The sequence below is a fragment of the Pezoporus flaviventris genome, unplaced genomic scaffold (assembly GCF_033815535.1).
Source record: "Pezoporus flaviventris isolate CSIRO_AGI_PZ_B2104156 unplaced genomic scaffold, CSIRO_AGI_Pfla_v1 ptg000002l, whole genome shotgun sequence".
Lineage (NCBI taxonomy): Eukaryota > Metazoa > Chordata > Aves > Psittaciformes > Psittacidae > Pezoporus > Pezoporus flaviventris.
In genome coordinates, this window is record NW_026892550.1 from 9,457,162 (window position 1) to 9,478,175 (window position 21,014).

The 21,014-nt window shown below is 38.1% G+C and overlaps 1 protein-coding gene across 7 annotated transcripts in view; it reads left to right on the forward strand.

Annotated features, from left to right (window-relative positions):
- Positions 1–21,014, forward strand: part of PPP2R2C (protein phosphatase 2 regulatory subunit Bgamma) — a 201,242-nt gene that overhangs the window by 140,059 nt on the left and 40,169 nt on the right. For all 7 annotated transcript variants that reach the window (XM_061468598.1, XM_061468637.1, XM_061468650.1 and 4 more), the window contains 4 exons: positions 4,947–5,044; positions 5,635–5,800; positions 10,139–10,251; positions 12,396–12,573. In XM_061468598.1, coding sequence (XP_061324582.1) covers positions 4,947–5,044; positions 5,635–5,800; positions 10,139–10,251; positions 12,396–12,573 — 555 coding nt within the window. The remainder of the gene's footprint in view (positions 1–4,946; positions 5,045–5,634; positions 5,801–10,138; positions 10,252–12,395; positions 12,574–21,014) is intronic.

Here is a 21,014-nt window from a genome sequence, read left to right on the forward strand (position 1 = left end):
TTTAAAAATTTCTTTCCATCCATTTGTTTGTTCCCCCTCACCCCCTTCTTTTATTTTTTGCCCAAGTCTAAACTAAATTCTGACAACACAGCTCGTTGTGATGGCCTTCCCTTCACTCCAGATACCGTAATACTCCTCTTTCATCTACCATTTGTCCTTTTGTTTTATGGTTCTCTTTGTTGCAGCCTTCTTTGTTGTTTCTTCCAGATTATGCTCCTTAGGGATTTTTGTATCAGTATGACTGAACATTGCTTGCAGCCATGCCAGATTTTGCTGTGATCATATTGGATTTCACAAACCAAGGTTAGGCCAGGTCAGAACTTGGTAACATAGACTACAAGATTGCCTGCTGGCCAGTGGGAACACAACAGCAACAAATACCTGACCTAGATGCTGATTCAGTCAGTTCAGGCTGATAGTGTTGCCATGCTGTTTGTGGTGGATGTGATAGAAAGGAGAAGTTCTGTCCTGTTCTGGCTGGTAGGATTTCACAGCTTTTTCTTTTTTAATAAAAGTACTGATGTTAATTCCAGTGTTTTGGCCCATTCCAAATCCCTTAATTCTTTATCAGGATTATATTACAATTCAACAGAATATTATATTCTCTGATCTTCTTTGCCCTGTTTTCCTGATGAGTGAGCGACTGCATGGTACTTAGTTGCTGGCTAGGCTTAAACCATCATAACTGTACCCTTGTGTGATGTTTGCCCTCAAACCTTGCTCCTGCTGTCCAAAAAGCTCCATTTCTGTGCTGGGTGAAACAGTTTTGAAATTTTCTTTGATTTCCTGATCTTCTGATGCAAAATAACATTATACCAGGACCTTCAGATGGAAAGCTCCAGAAAGTTAGAAATCATTAGTAAATTAGAAAATTATAGTTGAGTTTTTCTTAGAGTTGCTTGAAGTTTCTGACAAAAGACTGTATAAAGATGACTATGTTCAGACTTTGCTTCACTGAGTGTAAAGTAGGTGGAAAATGCCATGAAATTATGCTAGAGTGCCCCAAATGTTGCAAAGTTTTATTATATAGATAAGGCTTTAATTATCATAAAAGTATTTGGACCCCTTTGTGTTGTATAGGAATAAGGTATTAAACCCCCTTAAGATAATCCTGTAAGAGGCTAGAACACTGCAAGTATGTGATTGTGTGAAATAAAGGCCAGAATTAATCTGAGCTATGGGTACCAACCTTTGTTTCATCCCACCCCGTGCTGAGATGACAGAGGAAGGACTGCTGGAGGGTTTGTATCCATACTGGGAAAATAATCATGAAGTTGAGGGAAAAGCAGTACAATCAGCTACAGATATCTTTGTGTGATGTCTTTCTGTGAATATGTAGCATTAGTCTGGGGTATGAAGTTTGTAATGTGTTGTACCTGCCGGAGCAATTTACTGTGGCAGGATGTGAAACATGACCAGGTGTGTACCCCCCTGGAGTATTTTAATATTTTGAAGGTTTTTTGTTTGCTTTTCTCAGTCAGTTGTCTGTACTTTGAGTGTCCAAGTCGTGCTCTTTAACTGAGTGAAAATGCTGAGCATGGCCACTTTCAAATCCAAGTTTATATATATTTCCACATAGAAAAAAATGGGGAATTTAAGAATGGAATAGGAAGATTAATATTGGACAAAAGTTGGGATTTGTAATCTGATTGGAAATGTTTGCTCGTTGCATTGAGGTTACCCATAATTGTTCTTAATAGGTAAATTATCTCTGTCTCTGATAATCCTGTTTGTTAGTGCAAAGCTGGGCACTGCCATCAGAGATATGGAACGTGTAGTGCAGAAGGCTGACAGGAGCCTTTCATCTCTTCCATCCCTTGCCAAGGGCTTACTGTACATGCAAATTCATCAGCGCTTCCATTATGGAGCATTTATATATCCCGGGCAGGGTGAAATCTGGTAGTTAATTGCTCTGTGCAGTCAGGGGGCCATTCTCCAATGGAAGAATCTGCAAGGTGGTACCATAGTGGCTGATGCTGCTGTAGCATTAATAAATATATAGGGGAATGTTCTGCAGAAGGGTATGGAGAGCTTTGTTGATGGATTCTTTTCCTACTTCCTCTGTCTCAGGAAGAGGCAGCCTGGCTAATCTTTCTTATGAAAGCAGCATGACTAATGTTTGCCTGCTGAACAGATAGGCTGGATAAGATTATATATATTTTTGCTGTTGTTTTCAGCTGTTATTTACAGGATCAATAAAAGTGATTTTCAATTCAAGGATAATTTTTTTACCAGCAAGCTGCATAGCCTCCGAGGTTGTAATATTGGATCTGCTCTTTTTCAGAACAAGTTAATTTAAGAATAATAGGTAGCTTTCAGTTCAGAATTACTTTTTCTAATAGAAAAGAGGGGTACAGCTGGAAGAAACACCTTGAGGGGGAGAGAACTTTGCCTCAGAACATCATTGCTTACACTGCCCACAAATACTTAATGATTTAGCTGCTTTTCTTTAAGGAATGATCACTTAACTGCAGACAATATTTTAATGACAAATGCAATATAAGAACAAAACGCAGAGCTGTTTTATTATAACCATAGTTCAGTTACTACTGAAGTCTGTGCAGATGCTTCTGTGGACTTTACTGGGTGTTGGCTGATACCCTCTGTAAAGTGCAATATAGTATTTTGTGACCATTGTGACAATACAATGAAATACAAAAGAGTATTTCATGCCATGGTGGAAGTATTCCAGGTCAAAAGCAAGTGTATTCACGCACACAAATTCAAGTGGCATTCATTCCTTTTGCATGGTTATTTTATATGATTCTTTTGTGACCTGTTGAGGAAGTCGCATAAGCATTACACGTGCCATGCATACACACACAGATACACATGTATTTTAACAGATCCTACATTCCTCCCCTCTGTATTTACCCTTTTCCTCCATTGCACACTTCAGATAGGAGACTCCATTCTAAAATGACTGTCAGTATAAGGCTTCAGTTCTGCCTCTATGGCTGGGGTAAGATAGAGCTGGAAATTAGTAAAACCATGCAGGTATTCTTTTATAAGCAGGAGCCCACAACTACTGTCAGTATGAATTTTACAGGGTAAGAACAAAATAGCCAAGAAATGTTCTTCCACTGGAAGCACTACAGATGAACGTGCCAGAAAAGTTGATTAGATTTTTAGATTAAAAAAATAATGCCGCTTTTTAGATCAAACTCAACCCATCCCAAGTCCCAGAGCATTGTCAACCATAAGCAGAGTCTCTCTAATCTTCCTGTACTCTAATAAGAGTAGGGCTTTAGGGTTTTTATTTTATTACCTATAAAATACAGTCTGTGGAAGCCCACATAAAAATCAGATGCTATTAACTTTGAGAGCTTTGGGTTCAGACCCAAAATATTGTGAGTCATCTTGTTCTATTTTTCTCAAAGTCTATGCATCCATACATTTTATTCATCAAGAAAGAAAATGATATGCATACTTTATGATTCCCCTTCCTCCTTTATATAAGTAAGGCATGGAGGGGGAAAAGGAGGCAGATTTGGTTTTGTTGGTTTTCTTTTAGACAGAGCAATGTGATGGTGAAGATCTCTTAAAGAAATGAAAGGTATTTTACTTTACCATGAATAGGGTAAAGTTTTCCTTTTTTAGATGACAAATTGTCTATAATGTTCCAGTAAGAATCTGGTTTTGGATGGCTGTGTTGCTGATGAGAGCTACTGGCAACAGAATCTTTCTCACACTCAAATGCAAGTTTATTAAAAGAATAATGGGAACAGATGTTTTCAATTCATAAAATGTAGCAAGTAAATGGTACATCCACTTGTTATTTCAATTCCTTTGAAATTTAGTGAACTCATTTAGGGCTAGCTTTTCAAAAGAGCTTATCCCACTGTTGGCTCATTGTTCTCAGTATAAACTGATGGATGATGAACGTGTTTGAAAACCACAACATTTCATGCCTAAAGGGGAGCTGCTAGCTACTGATGCTTCTAAAAATCTGGCCCACGTTCCTGATGAGTGGATGCTGATCATCATAGAGGATTCGTACATGCAATCTCTGAGTAATACCCTGAATTTGTCCGTGATTGTATATATGATGGCTTCTTAATTTACTGTTGCACTAGGCATTTTAATTCAAATTTTGCTAATACTGTAGGATTAACTGTAGATTATGATTCTAACATTTACTGTCATACAAACAGAAGAACCAGTTCTTTTGCTTCTGCAGTCTCTTCCTTCTCATCCTGATGTGTAGTAATTTGTACTCAAAACTGGCCTGAGGTTTTGATGAGGTTTCTTGTTTAAGCTGATGCAATTGCTTGGGGAAAGGGAGATATTGGAAATTAATAAAAGAAGACACTGGCATCTTTTTATCTTCTGATGACACATTTTCATGGGGCTGAAATGATTTACCAAACCATGATTTGTATGGGCTCTTGCCAGCATTGCACAGTGAGCAGTTCTGGTTTTGCTTTTATTACTCTGTGGTAGGATGGACTGCATCTCCTTTACTTTTGCACTCCTAGCTCAAACTCATACTTGAGAAAACGTGCTAGGAGGTTACATTAAAACCTTTGTAAAGGGTGAAGTATAAATAATACATGCAACAGGACTGAGACGTTATGTTGGTCTTTGCTAGAGGAAATAGCAGGAGGCCAATGCTGTTGCTATTGCCAGTACTGAAGAAAAGCTCTGTAGCAGGCTGAAATCGCTCTTACTGAAACATAACCTCTCCAGAGATCTTCTCCACTCCCAAACTGCAGATGTGCTGGAAACACAAATTTGCATCGTTATGTTTGCACTTGTTTCACTGTGTAGCAACCTCAGATTCTCATGGCATGCAGCCTGTTTGCATTAGTGACTTTCTGTTGAATTTATTGAATGTATCCCTTCAAGTCCCTCATTTGTTGCATTTTTGTGGAGTGCTTGATATTTCTAATGGCTTTGTGTTGCTATCTAAAATTTGCCTTTTTTTATTTTCTTTTTCCTTCCAGCTGATATTATTTCTACAGTTGAGTTCAACCACACTGGAGAACTGCTGGCTACTGGTGACAAGGGGGGTCGGGTTGTTATATTCCAAAGGGAGCCTGAGGTATGTGAGCTACCAATGTAGTCCTTAACTTGCTAAAACCTGGCTTTATTTTTAATACTTTGATTGGATCTAGCTAACAGACCTGTTTATGATCTCAAGATTCAGTAAGACAGAATGTCACCACTTTGGAGAGGAAGTGAATGTGGGTAAGGATCTTTTACTTGGAAGTTTGTTGATCCAAACACTGCATTAAAGCTCTAAAATGCTAAGCTAAGAACAAAGAAGGTTGATTTTGTTTTACTTCTACATCATTTGAATAGCTTTTGCCTGTTTGATGGAGCCATTCCATTTAAAACAATGCCTTTGCAGTGATATCTTTATGTTTCACATTTTCAGTACCTCTTGTAGAAAGCTTTTCTAAATAATTGAAGTTTCTTCAAATATGCTGCCTTTTATTAAATGTTGCTTCAATACTTAGAGGCAATTTCATTTCTGTAGACACAAATCTGTCAATATCACTTTTTGGATGAGAGATTAAATTAAACTTTTAATATTTTTATATTTATAGGGCTGCCTATGCACCTTTCCTAAGAGATGGAGATGTATTGCCATCATAAACCATATGTTTTTGTTGTTTTTATTCTCTGCAGAGTAAAAATGAGCCTTACAATCAGGGGGAGTACAATGTTTACAGCACTTTCCAGAGCCATGAACCTGAATTTGATTATTTGAAGAGCTTGGAGATAGAAGAAAAAATAAACAAGATCAAGTGGTTACCACAGCAAAATGCAGCTCACTCACTTTTATCAACAAACGGTAAGATAGATGAAAGGATGTAGGACATATCAGCCTATTTGCTTTTGTGCATTTTAGTGCTGACTGCATATATTTGTTCATTTTAATCTAGTGGTTTAGTAATTCTCTCTTACAGAGTTTGCCAAGACTGTCATATTGACTCTTATATCTGTTATTTATGTATTTTATTCATAGCCATAGGGTTTTTCCTAGTGATTATCCATAGTGAACATTCAGTGAACTATCAATTTTTGTTACTAACATGCAGTGCTATCCTGAAGTGTATTTTGTGACAAGGGCATTGCCTTACTCAGCAGCTATGTTTCACAGGGGATTTAGTGTTTTGTCTGCTGCATTTGTCATAACTTTTATTCTTCGTAGATGTGAAATGAATGCAGATAAGAGATTCATTTCTTTTTCTTTTCATTCATTATCATTAGAATGGTTGAGTTCTAAGGAGTTACACAAGTCTTTGGAAGGCAGTAGTAATAATGCTAGGATATTGATCCTGACTCATCTTTCTAGCATGCTTAAGGCTTAGTGATTAAAAAATGCAGTCGTATTGCTGAGAGGGGATATGCAGATGTAGCATAGCGGGAAGAAACTGAATGGAGGCCAACCTGTTCAGGTGTGAGTTAGGAAACATTTTGAACATATTGACACCCACAACCTTTATCACTGCTAATGAAAATAATATTTTAAATTTTAAATGTTGGATATAATTTTTAACAGAAAAGTCTTTTTCTTGTGAAGTTTGAGCATAATTCAAAATTGCTGGTATAGAAGTAGTGTGATCTCACTTTGTGAATTGATGCTGTAGAGCAAAATGATTAATTCCAGTTAAAATTTGTAGTAATAACTAATATTTACATTAATAATTAGTAAATAATTTTATGTTTTGTATTCTGTTTTCCTTAACAGACTTGTTAAAGGAAACTTTAACTTCAAGTTGTCTTTGGACTTTCAGGGGACACTGTTGCAATATTTGAAATGAAACATATCTGTTATAGCTACGTGATTTGAAAGATTAGATATCTACTTACAAAGTTTGGGAGTTTACTGCTGCACATTTCTCTTGGTCAAAATATCTGTTCTACTTATGACAACTTTAAGAACATCTTATTACAAGTGCAGGATACAAAATTAATAGAATCATAGAACAGTTAGGGTTGGAAAGGACCTTAAGATCATCTAGTTCCAACCCCCCTGCCATGGGCAGGGACACCTCACACTAAACCATCTCACCCAAGGCTTTGTCCAACCTGGTCTAGAGCACCACCAGGGATGGAGCATTCACAACTTCCTTGGGCAACCCATTCCACTGCCTCACCACCCTTAAAGTAAAGAACTTCCTCCTTATATCAAAGCTAAACTCCCCCTGTTTAAGTTTGAACCCGTTACCCCTGTAATAGTGCAGATTATTAAAAGTAAATATCTCCCTTTTAATTTTAAAGTTTGTTTTTGGAAACTGAGAAATACAGGAGGAGATAAACAAAGAAATAATCACTCTTAGTGTTGCTATGGCTTAATCAAGTTGCAGCCAACACTGTGCAAGCCTTGCAAAATACTTTGGTCTCTGTTTTTTCCCTTTCTTAATTCTGAAGCATCCCAGCAGACGTCTTTATGGTGAGGAGAACAGAAGTGGTGCCACTGGCGGAGTCTTTGGATTTGGGTTTGAATCACAAAACATTTTTGTGTGCCAAGGAGGATTCCTATCTTCCTGGCACAACAGGGTTGAAGTCTGAAGATTCTCCTCTTGGTATACTCTTAAAGATAGCTTTAAATTTAGGATACAGCAGGCCCATGCTGAATTCCTTGATGTCTCACAGAATACCCCTGAGAAGTCATTGACAATGTATATCAATTCCATGCCTATAAAAAAGGATAATAGTATTTTCCTTAACTTGTAGAGAATGAAGGCATTGCCATCACACATGCTAATATTGGACAGGTTGTAGAAATATCTTCAGTACTGGTTTATATTTACTAATTTCAGAGCTTTATATTTTAATGCAATTCCTGATATTTTGCTCTCCTGTAGTTTAGGATCTTAAGCACGGTTTTGGTCAGAAAAATGAGAACTGTGAAACAGCATCTTTTCTTCCCGCTGACACAGGTGGACATTTGCTGGAATAGGCACCCTCTGTTAGGGAACATGAGGGGAGAGTCCATCTAAATCTCATCCTCACTGTAGGAGAGTTGACAGGTCTTCTTCACCTGCCCAAATCTGTCCGTCCTTCTAAAATGAGAACTTTTGCTGAGGCTGTTTCTGTACAGGTCACCTCTCTCAGAGGAGATTTTGGTTTCTTTCCAGTTTGTGCATTACCAGCAAGTCAACAGCTAAGCTTTGATTGCAACAGAAAGAAAGCACCGTAGGTTTCAAATCCCACTGTGGATTTGCACTGCTTGCAGCTAGCAAATTTCTGGTTTGCACTGTAAACTGAACTGATTTTGTAGTATAATAATAAATTATTAGGATTCGTTGGTATCTTTTGTCGCAGAATATATTTGGGACGCTTTCAGTGTGAACTACATGGGGTAGATCAGAATTTGGCCTGTACAGATTATTTCACCTGAGGATTTGAGACTCCTTACCAGACATTAATTAATTTAAACTTCGCAACACCCTTGAGACTGAATGAATATTGAGCCTTAGAGATGGTTCTATGTTTTGCAAAATATAAGCATGCTCAGAATTTCTAGGGAGTATTTAAAGTGCAGAGGCAGATGAAAGACAAGAAAACCAACGCATGCAATACCTTCAATCACTAATGAAACAGGTCTCACTCAGGAAAGGGAAGGGTTTATCAATAGCAGTTAAGTCCAACAATGTGTTTTTTCTTATAATTAATCTTACAATTGCTGTATTTATACATTTTAGAATAGATAAACAGGAATACACTGTTTACATGTAACAAAAATCCCCCAAAATGCCAGCCGATATGTGTTTTTATCCATTAATTAAAATGACTGATACAAATGGAACGTATTGAATGTTTAAATGGAGCGTTTTAGTTGTGGATTGAACTGATCTCTTGTTCTGTAGATTGATCAATTGTAATGTTTTTGTTGCTTGAAAATTAACGTATTGATATTGTTAGTAGGTGCATAATAGTGAAAGCCTTCAGAGTACCAGAGGGATTGATTTTGAAACAGAAAAAGGTCAAAGTTAAAGTTGCCATAGAAGTGCAAAGCAGTTCATGTATTCATATGTCCTGCCTTTAAAATGATTTGTATTAGCATTTGAAAGAAGCATTTGGATCAGCTACACTGGAAAAATAATTATTCTCTGCTGTGTACTTGGGTAAAGAGGGGAAAAGAAAGAAAGTGGGATGAAACCAGACCTGATGCAGAAACTGAGGCTAATGAAGGCTGTGGTGGCAACTGGAGTGCAGAAGCTTTGGAAGGGTTTTGGCTACCCCATGAACAGATGAGTTAAACAACCATTGGAAGTTTGGGAGACATTTTTTTCATTACAAGACTTGGCATTGATTTTTTCAGTCTAGGGAGTGTTAGGGTTGGCAGGTTGGGTGCATGTCCAGAGGGGACTGGACGATCAACGTTAGGGAGATCTGCGTTTCAGCTACTACAAAACCAAGGACAAACTCCATCTGAAATGTTTAAAACTTCTTTTTGTCGGCTTCACAGGCTCTTTGCTAAGTAGAGGCATCCTAATACTATGTTTCACCCATCATGAAAAAGGGAGAGTTTAGATTTAATTCCATTCCATGTAAGATTAGTGTATTTTTCTCCCAACTTCTCTTCCTTACCCTTACAATGCAATTCTCTCAGTTTGTTTTTTTCCTTCAGTTCTCAACTGCTTTCCCTTAGGAGGGAGAAATGTCTCATTTTTCACACAACCTTTCATTTGCTGGAGCTCATGATGTTACCCCAGTTTATCACTGCCCATTCCCACAACAGGCTAGGCAGGTATCTGTGGTTTGTCTGTCTACTCCATGCTCTTCTCATGCTGTTCATAAGTAACCTAGCAAACTGGCTTTAATATCAAGATTATTTCCGTGCAGTCAAATTGTCAGTCTGAGCTTCAGGAGTGAGCACTGAGAGGTTTTTGTCTGTTTCACCTGTAAACTGCCAAGTTGGATACATGAATGGCTTTTGCTCTACGTGGTCTGTCAGCTGCCAGGAGCCTCTGACTCAGTTTGAAGGTATAGAATGTGCCCTATGAGTATTTTTTCTGTTGGCAACATTTTCTGGATGTGCAAAACTAAGTGATCCAGACTTTAGCACAGGACTTGTCTAAACTAAGGTGCAGAATCTGCTTTAGGGAATACATTGTGAAAGGTGAGTAACCACATTCAGAATTCCTATGCTGACAGTTGTTTTTCTTTTCTTTTGAAGATAAAACAATCAAATTATGGAAAATTACTGAAAGAGACAAGAGACCAGAGGGGTACAACTTAAAAGATGAAGAAGGGAAACTTAAAGATCTTTCTACAGTAACATCACTGCAGGTAAGCTGCTGTCTTTGCCCCAAATCCAGTTGTTTCTGTACAAACGTGGCAGTCATAGGTGCTGAGTAAAAAATATGTACTTAATGCTAATATGTAATTATTCTCATTGAAGTTTTAGCTGACTGATCTTGAATCTGTTGCACACTTTCAGGTCACAAACGCTTTATGGTATCATGACTAAAACAAATACATGTAGAGAGTTTGTCAGTTTTATTCTTACTGACAATATTCTCTCAGCATGAATTAATGTACTTTCACACAGGATTCTTCAGCCTGGTGTGCTGGAAGCATTCTACCTGTAATTAATCTTAAACAGTATTCTTGCCTCATTCAGAGCAAATGAATTAAAGGCAGTACCCCAAATTTCAGTCACATCCTTATTTCAGTAGTATAAAGGAATTTTCTCCTATTTGAGGTTTGCAGTAGTCTGTACTACAATGAACATGCGGTTCCGCATTGCTGAACAGATCATAGAATCATAGGATGGTTTGGGTTGGAAATGACCTTAAAGGTAATTTAGTTCAAGCCCTCTGCTATGGGCAGGGACACCTTCCACTAGACCAGGTTGCTCCAAACCCTGTCTAACCTGGCCTTGAACACTGCCAGGGATGGGGCAGCCACAGCTTTTCTGGGCAACCTGTGCCAGCACCTCAGCACCCTCATAGTGAGGATTTTTTTCCTAATATCTGATCTAAATCTCCCCTCATGCATTCTCAGATGCAGTCATGGAACTCATGTAAGTGTATATGATCATAGAATTATTTTGGTTGCCAAAGACCTTTGAGGTCTTTGAGTCCAGCTGTAAACCTAATACTGCCAGATTCAACTCTAAACCATGTTCCTGAGTGCCACATCTTTTAAATGCCACCAGGGATGATGACTCCACCACTATTCTGGGCAGCCTGATCCAATGCTGCCAAGTGAAGTGATTTTTCCTAATAGCCAACCTAAACTTCACCTGGTGCAACTTGTGACCATTCCTTCTTGTCCTATTGTTTGTTACTTGGCAGAAGAGACCAACACCCCCATGATAATGTAATAGCTTATTTTTTCTCAGACTTTAATGGCTGAATTCACTCAGGTGTTTTGGCGAAGAAATTAGCTAAAGGTTAGAACTGAAAGGCTACATTGTATAAATGCTAGTATTTCTTTATTATTAAAACCAAACAACTAAACCCCATCTCCAATACTAGCCAGTATTGTCCATTGTGAAAAAAAGCCTCCAAAGTGTAAAGATGACTACATTGATGAAATATTTATCTGTTCTGTATGATTAGGCAGACAATTCCAGATTGCTTATAGTCTGAGAATTCAAAGGCTGAGGGAATCATTGTTTTGTTCCTTTAGTGGCAAGCTAAACTAAAGGTTTAACTTCTCTGTGTTCCTCTTTAAACTATCTTGTGGACTGATACATGATAGGTCGTTTCTGTTGCATGCTCAGCAACATCATATAGTCTCAATCATGGACTACAGCCTTACAGTATTTACTGCTTTACCAATAAGTAATAAATTGACAGCTTCTAGTTACTGAAGCAAGATATTGCAGTGAGACAGAGGGAAATAATGAGGGTACAATGATGAGTGATAGTCTGTGGTCTTCTTTTTTTCCAGGAGTGTTTATGTACAGTGTGTCAATTCACTTGTTGGCTTTGTAATCCAAGGCTTCATTTATTATGCTTTGCTGAGATTATAACCTTTACACCGCTTTTCTGAGAAAGAGACATCAAGTACCAACAGAAATGCTCTAGGTGATTTACAGCTAACAGCAAACTCTTTAGCAGAAGCAACATGCTACAACTTTACTGCTTGTCCAAGCCAGAGCCTCCCACCTGTGTGAGCGAATAGCTCCTGCTGTGAGACAGGGCTGTTGTGTGGCAGCTGCCAGTGCCTCCCTTCCCACGATCCAGGCTTCCCATTGCTCTGCCTGGCTTTCCATGGCTCTCCTGTCTCTCCCTTTCTCCTTGGCAGGGATGGTCTTCCCAGCACTCTTTCCACAGAGAAATTCACTGTGCATACACTGTGAAGAAGCTTTTTTAATATCACAGTTTTTGAATGCTTGCTCACCATTGAAGCTCTCATTATCTTAGGAAAAATTACTTACAATCTCACTCCTTTTCTGGTTTGTGTTTCAATTTTTTTGGCAGGTGCCTGTGTTGAAACCTATGGATTTGATGGTAGAAGTCACTCCCCGGAGAATCTTTGCTAATGGTCACACCTATCATGTCAACTCAATATCCGTCAACAGTGACTGTGAGACATACATGTCAGCAGATGATCTCAGGATTAACCTCTGGCATTTAGCAATCACAGATAGGAGCTTCAGTATCCTTTATTGTGGTTCCTTGCTCATTGTGGGTAGTATTTTTCTGCAGTTTTTAAAATATACCTTTACGTATCAGAATCCGTGCAGTATTTGTAACAGAAAATGCTCAGGTGCCATGAGAAAGCTAAGAGGTTGCAAAAATCAAGGAATTTTATGTGAAAAATAACAGTCTTGTAGTTGATTAATGACAGGTAAATAGGAAACTGATGCCAGCTGAATGGTTACTATTCAACTGACTAGAAGATTGTACTGTTGTTCCTGAAGATATTTCACACTAATCTACTCCACCTTGTTTTGCTGCAAGGTCAGTCCTTACTCTGACTTATACCCCCTGTTCTCTATCATCCTGCTCCCCAGAACGTAATGCCTGATATGAGCGCAGTTTGGAGGTATGGCTCAGCTGCTCTGTGTGAGTTACTGTGTCTGTGATTAATGCAGTTATTGCTGTATCAAGTGCTGGCATCATCCTGAAATCTGTCTTGTGGGATTGTTCCAGTCATCGGTGAGTCTGGCCCTTGCATTGCACCAGGGTGGCTTGGGGGAGAAGCAAAAGAAAATGTAGCCAAGAAAAGCAGTCCTCTGTGTTTTGCAGAACATTAAGGGACCAGAAAGAAGAGAAACAGGTTATGGGGACAGCTCAGAATGTTGTGTTCCTTTGGTTGTTACTTTTTAGCTGTTTCAGAAGGAGTTGGAAGAATATTTCTCAGTAGATTTGTATGAGGGACTATTAGACATCAAAATGAAGTTGTCCTGCCGGGGAAGATTCCTAAAAGATAGCTCCAGTGTGATGGGGTGTTCTCCCTGTCTCTGGTGGTTGTTTTCATTTATTCCTTCATAGGCTGTATCATCCGTGGAGCTTAACCCATGCTTTGTTAGTGTCCCAGGGAACATTTTCATTAAATCAAACGACTCTTAATGTCCTTAAACTACCTTTGCAAGGTCAAGTGTCAGTGCCTTTACTCTGGGGATTTTAGGGAATATCTCCTCAGTTTGGTTCCACATTCATATTCTTTTTCTGCCTTTCTACCTGTCTAGATAGGCAAGCTGAACAGTACCCTTTTTGATATGACTGCTCATAAAGGATGAATTTATATGGGGTTCTTCAAAGTCCAACTATGTCTGCCTTCAATACCCAAGAAACTGTACTTCCATTCTTTACTAAGAGAGCACAGACTGGGGAAATGGTTTGCCAGCATGCCTGTATGGAGCAGCAGCATGGCTCCTGACAGTATCCTCCTCACTGTAGCTTCACCTTCCAGTCTTGTCTCTGTCCTGGGCACTTTTATGCATAATTACTGTGTCTTCTCCTCTACTGTGTATCCTCCTCTTTCTTCTAAAGCAGAACAGTGAGTCAGACCAAGCACAGCAATCTCTGTATGTCTGTATGTGATACCAGATCACATTCCAAAATATTTATGCAAGATAAGCCTTTGCTTTTGGCCCTCCCTTTTGTGTTAAAAGCTGTTTTATAAAATATGGATTGCCAGGGGAAACACCTCTGATGAGTTTTAAAAAATCAAACTGTTATTATAGTTCATGAGGACAACATGAGTTTTTATTGTCATTTGCCGTGCTGAGAGCTTTCTGACAGAAATACCATACCCAAATTAATCTTTAAACCCCAAATGTGTATAAATCCTTGAAAATAAAAGGCTAACTATGGGAGCATTGGAGCAATCAGTACAAAATATTGTGATTATGATAGTATAAAATAATTCTTGACGTTTATGCAGAGGTTTTTATCTTCACACCCTCTATATATGTTGATCAGTTTATCCTGGGTTCAGGACAGAAAGTTAAGATGCTGGTAGACAGATGAATGTGTCTACTATTTTGAGGATGGAAAAATTGAGGGAGAAATCGCTTATGAAAACTATAAATTTCATAGACCAGATTAACATTTCATTTGCCTTTCTTATGAAAACACTTGTATGCAGGCTTCAGAAGCACTTGGTCTCCAAGGATGTTTCCAATTCTAGCAATACACTAGGAAAGAGCTGAAAAACAGACTTAGTTTTACGATCATAGCTCCTACCATATGTGTGTCTTGATGGAACAGCATGGGTAGCAAAATTATTTGAGACTGAATAACTGTGTAGGCTGTTACTGTTTCTACTCCTGCATGTTCCACTGTGATCTGCTTCAAGCATTAGCACACTGTGATCATCAAATATTTACTGATAAAAAGTGTTTTAGAGTTTCTGACTAAATCATTGATTTAACTCTTAAAACATGCATTTTATAGGGACACACTCAATTTCTTAGTATGAGTGGTGATGAAGGGGAGATTAAAAGGGTATTTCTGAGTTTTAGGGTAAGATTCTTTTCCTGTATCTGAGACAATGGCTTTGGGATACTTACATGGATAACTTCAGAATAACTGGATTTCTATCCTGGATTGGCATCAGATATTGCTGCTTCTTTTAGATACACATGAATGGACATCTGGGAGGACTGTGATAAGAGAGTTCAGGTGATAGGAGAACACCTAAGTCAGGGATGATCAGTGCTAGGGGCAAACAATGCTTGCTAAGTTGGCCGTGGTAGCAGCACCTTGACTTTTGTGGCTGAATACCATTATGTACCCGTTATGTACTCAAGGGAGTAGACTGAGTTAAGTAGGTGGTATCCACTTCTGTTTCAGACAATATCTGTACTCTATCTGTACTCAGTTGTCCAAACAGATCATCAGGCAGATTACTTTTACTTATTCCTTTCATAAACAGAATATAGGTGATAAACAGAGTTAGGTGTTCCAAGAGAATATGAAGTGGTTACAGAATATTGCTCATATTGGGGAATTAACTGGGAGACTGAAGTAACTGGATGAAGGGAATGAGCAGTTAAACTTGCATCAGTCTTTCCACAAGTATCTTTTCATCCATATAGAGTCATATAAGTCCTTGAAAAAATTGCAGGGGCATGTTTTCCACTAGATTTCAATATCTGTCCCATAAGGAAACTGCATTTCTGTCCTATAGAATACCCAGGTAAATAAAACTCTCCTGGAAGTAGTTGAGCTTCTGGTAAAGACATTGGGTGTCCTGGTTGCAGTTATGACACACCAAGATGAAAAATTTCTGCCAAGCAAACAGTTTCAATTATAAATGAATGTTGCTGGGCTTGGTGCCTTCTGCAGCTTAAGGGGACAGGCAGGAGGAGGCTCAGACAGTTCTGAAAATGCTTGCTTCACATCTTTTTGATAGATGCAATATGGAAATGAAGCATTTGCTGGTTTACATGCAAGGCTTTATTCCTTGAAATACATGTTTAAAACAATAAATATAAACCATTTTGGGATGAAGTGGTGTTTGTTAATAAGGGATCTGGCAGTGATGTGTGTTTGTCTTTCTATTTTCCCTCAGAGGCAGCACTGCTACATATAATGAACTGCAATCTGTTTACCCAAGAGGCTGGTTGTGACAATGACACAAACAACAAACACAGTGGTAGAGTTTCTGGACATTCAGCTCATGTTTGAACATCTTTACAAATTGCATAGGAAAGGCTGGAGAAAGAATGGAATAGCAGCAGTATGTTAGGGTGTTTTTCAAGTAAAGTACTTTGTCTTGTCGAATTTGATTTGGGAACAGTTGGGATATAATCATTATTTTAGCAGTTTTACAAATCACTGAAAATTGTTCATTTCTTTGAAGACAAAAAGACAAAGTAATGCAGATTTTACTTTCATTCTGTCTTCTTTTGAAAACATTCGAAATCAGCTCTGCAGAGTTTGACCAGAATACTTGCCTTGGGTAAAGCCTTAGGCAAATAAAAAACAATTAGTGGTTTCCTGGTTTGCTTTTGTATTAGCATAAACAGTAACTGGGGTGAAAAACAGACAAGTGAGTTTTATGCTATGGCTGTGTGAATTTTCATGAGGAATATGCAAGACTTCTCTACATTGCTTCCCACTTGCAAGCAGATTTACTCAGTATCATTTGGGCAGGATGAGGTGAGAGAAAAGGAAGGGGGAAAGAAGGTCAGCTGGTAAATAATGAGCACATATGAGGCTTTTCTTTGCTAAAAGGTTTAATGTGTTTGGTTGTGTTGCAGAGAATGAGTTGAAGTCCTTAATTATGGATTATATTCTTCACTGGAAAAGAAGTGAGGTAAAGGTTACCGTATTTGTTAATGTTCGGTCTGAAAAGACTTAGAGTTGCCCATAGCTTAAGCCTTTAGGTAGGTCATCTTGCGTGTAGTGAATGAGAAAACAGGACTGCTGGAAGCATACTGGTAAGATTTACTTCACATCAGCAGCAATCTTTGGACAATCTAGCTGTACTAAATATTCTTTATGAGAATGTATTTGGATTGCTCACAGAACTATGTAGCTCATAGCACTTGAACTCCCTTCATTTCCTGGTAGCACACTATTTCACTCCAGAGGCTGTCATGGCATTGCTATGGAAACAGCATCACCATTTCCAGCATGTACTCATCTTGAGACTCATCTTGACTAAAATACTCATTTCTCAGTCAGATCAATATAGTCCAGGGTTATCCTGTTTTAATAAAAATTTCTTTCTTCTATGTCCCATAAGGGTTAAGCTAATTAGCAAATCACCGTAGGGCCTTCGTACAGTGTAATGTATTCCGGTATTTGAAGCATATCATGGATAGTCAGATCATTAGGCATCATATCTTGGGGAAATTAGTAGTTGAGAAGTAAACAACAACAAAAAAGAAAAGAAATAGATAAAAATCCCACCCCTCACAGTGCACTGATGGAGACCAAGTCAGTGGCAGTCCACTGCACCCCTGAACATAGGTCATATACAGTGATGTGGGAGCAGCCTGCAGGCTAGGGATGATAGCTAGCCTTCAAAATTCCTGTTACCCGCTGCAGGGCTAAGCATTTGAGTGCTAAACTGCAAGCAAATCTGCTGTGTTCTCTTGGCATTTGTGGAGCTGTAATCTGGCAAGTTTATTATTATTGAGTGAGATACAGTTATTTCTATAAAAAAATTCCTCAGCCAGGATGACTGTGCACAAGCTGTGTGTGTGCGTGGGGATGCATTTGCTGTGCTCTCAAAAAAGTGCCTTTACTGTGTGAGAACCTGCTGCTGCCCCCTCCTGCAGCACTGCTCTCCTTAAGCATACACTTTCTGTTTGGGGAGATGGCAGACGTTATTTGTCTTGAGAACTGTGTAATGCATTTTAGTAGCTCCTGTTCTATCAAGAAAGATACTGCCACCCTGTATCATGTATTTAAAATATATATATTATACCATGGAGTCATATTCTGTCTGAGTTGCTGCTAGCAATATTTGAGTAGCTTTTCACTCAAATTTGTGTTCTTTTGTTCTCTGCTTCCCAGGGTCTCTACTTTTCTCACACGCACTCTGTCCCTCTCTCCTTTAAAAGAGAATGAAGGTGTCTGCAAAGCTAAAACCAGGTCTGTAAGTTAGAACTAGAGGATAGCAGAGGTACTATGCACCCTGTTTTTGTGGTTTGATGAGTTCTTTTAAAGTGTAAATATTGAGAAATGGTTGCTTTGCTTTTCTAATTAAAGCACTCCTACGTCCTTCTGAGGGAAGAACACTATTTTCAACAAGCTGATTAGATTCTGGATTGATGCAGCGCACTCTTTAGTCTCCACTTTTTTCAGCAGGGGAATATTGGCCTTCTAGTAAAAATAAGAGTTGACAGTAGTAGAAATAAAGATTTTGACACCTAGCTCAGGTCTAAGTGCTGTCAATTGGAAGCTTTCTGTGCATTTTGATAAACATTGAACTCTAATTTGAGGTGAACCACTAGAAAAGCTGCCTAAGGGGTCTAGTGCCCTCTCTTCTAAAGCCATGGGGAAGAACAGTATGTAGAGGAAAAAGCATAAGCAATAAGAAAAGAAATTATATTACATGAAACTTGTGAATATGCAAAATTCACACCAAGTATCAATACTTAACTTAGGTTCTTTGCTGCATTGCCATTTTTCTCATCTGGTGATAATTACATTGTCAAGATAGAGATCTTTCCTCCTCTGAAGTGCTTGACATGCTCTAACTCAAGTATTTTACAGTAAAAATATTTTAAAATAGGTGTAATGTTGAGGTTGTTCGCTCCAAACCCCTCTTTGTACTCAATTAAACAAAGATTGTTAGAGCCAAATAGTTTTGCTAGAATTTCAACCTGGAATCTGAATGTTGCATAGTGGGATCCCACTATCCATTACTTCCATTCCATGTTCTAATTCTATGTTCAATAAAGTGGCTGAACAAATACATCAAGTTTATAAATGGTTGCTTGAGTTGGGCTCTTCCATACAGTACTTCGGGGCTTTTTCAATTATTATTGTAGACTTGGGGAAGCAAGCATGACCATACTGTTTGATTTGGCTACAGTAGTTACTGAAGAGGAAACAAGGATGTTTTGCTACTGTGACAGTGAAGTACATATACATTATTTCTTCTCTGAAGTGCTGACCCATCAGTTTCTGGTATTCTCCTTTTATTTTCCTCTTGATGGGCTTACTCAGAAATAAACCCTTGATTGCGTGAAAGTGAAAAACATTTTGTGTTTTATTTAGTTATGGGGCAACTTCTTTATTGTGCTGAGAAGTTCACAAATAATGGTATCCAAAATAAACCCCACTGGAAATCAAGATACAGATTTGTAGGCTGATGGGTTTAGAATAGTTTGAATTTCCAAATACCAAGTTTATGCGTTATCCTAAGAGATCCAAGAGGTAGGAAGGTGACTGAATCTTTGTTAGCTAACATAAGAGTTAAAGTAAGTTTAATCAGTATTTTTGGAGATAAAAAAGTAGAGTGAAATCTATTTTGGCCTCTTTTGGTTTGTTGTTGTTTGTTTTTTTTCATATATAAATTTGCATTTACTTTATAAGATATTGGTAACATTAAGCCTCAAACTGTGATGGTTTTGACAAAGACCAGTAACCACTTTATGTTAAAATATTCAGGATAGGCAACACCTTACCTATGTGTACAAGAAAGTTAGGCAGTGTTCCAATGCCAAAATTGTGTATGCACTGTAAAAGAGTATTTTAATATACATTAAACTGAAGAAAGAGAGCTCTTACCAGAATAAAACCCAATCTTCATTTTTATGGAGCTGTTAAGCAGTGTTCTTAGATATCAATGATCAAATAAAGCCTGATTTTTCTTTAAACTGTTTTAGATTGGGCAGGGGTCCACCCTAATTGGAGATGTTAATACTAGATAAATAATAATTAAGAAGAACATAAAAGGAGGAAGGAATTCTCTGAGTGCTAGACTGGGGACCACACTGGCTCTGTGGGTATGTAATTAAACAATACATCAGGCACCTGTTCTTTGTAACCACTGTGGTTAAATGTGGCATAAAGTAAAGAATTTTAGGCTTTAAACAAAATAACTCATGTGGCCACCAGAATAACGATTTTGGAAATGTGGTAGCTGGGAATATCCTTCTTGTGCGTTTATGCTGCCTGTTAGGGAGAATGCAGTAAGGATTCTTTTATTAAAATCACACAAGAAATGGTTTTAGTGTCAATTGAAGAATAAAATTAGTAAATAGGTAAATATGTGTAACTGTAAGTTTTCATCTTCTCTGGACTGTATAGAATCCCAATAGTAAATGGAGCCTTTCATGAACTCTCAACAGACTCACTTGTAAGAAAAGTTATGTGTGTCCCTAATCCAGAGTGCCAAGAGAGAACTGCATTTCTAGGATCACTTGAGTGACTTTGTAGACACTAATATAGATGCAGCTTCTACAAGAGGAATTGAGTTGGTGATTCTGCTTCTGCTCAGGTCCAATATGGACACAACATTATTTCTTATAGAAATGATGACTTCTTCTAGTCATCATCTCTTCTAGAATGTCATAATTGAGTAAAGTTTTTTCAGAGCAGGAACAGTTTTGTCTTTAAATGTTGTCTTTTGCAAATTGCAGTCTTTAACTACTGTAATTCAAATAATAGATAATAATTATAGCAGTAAGGCTATGTGAGCAGGGACTATAAGGACCTTAAGAGTGATTTGTTTTCAAGAAATAGGGAGAAATCTCAGCATCTTTTAGGAGACTAGGTCCAGATTTAGGGACCTCTGAAAACTATGACTAAGTTTGCAAAAGTGGGTCTTTCAAGACTTCAGTTTGGTTTTGTTGCTTGCCAGAATATACTTTATGATTTTTGTCAGAAACTATTGCTTTTTAACTATTCTTATCACCTTATATTGACTCCAATCTTGGGAATTTGACTTTAAGCCAGTCAGAGAGAACTGGATGATGGAGCATATCTGATAGCCATAAGGAGCTATATCAGAGCTGGTTAAACAGTATTTTAGCATTGAATCACTCACTGAGACCCTCCTGCTCAAATGTACATTGCAGCAAAAGCAAACAATACATAGCTAGTGTGTCAGATATCGGTGTCTTCAGGGCATGGGATAGTGCTGTGGAAATATTCCCTATCTAGCCATCCTTCAAAAATAAATAA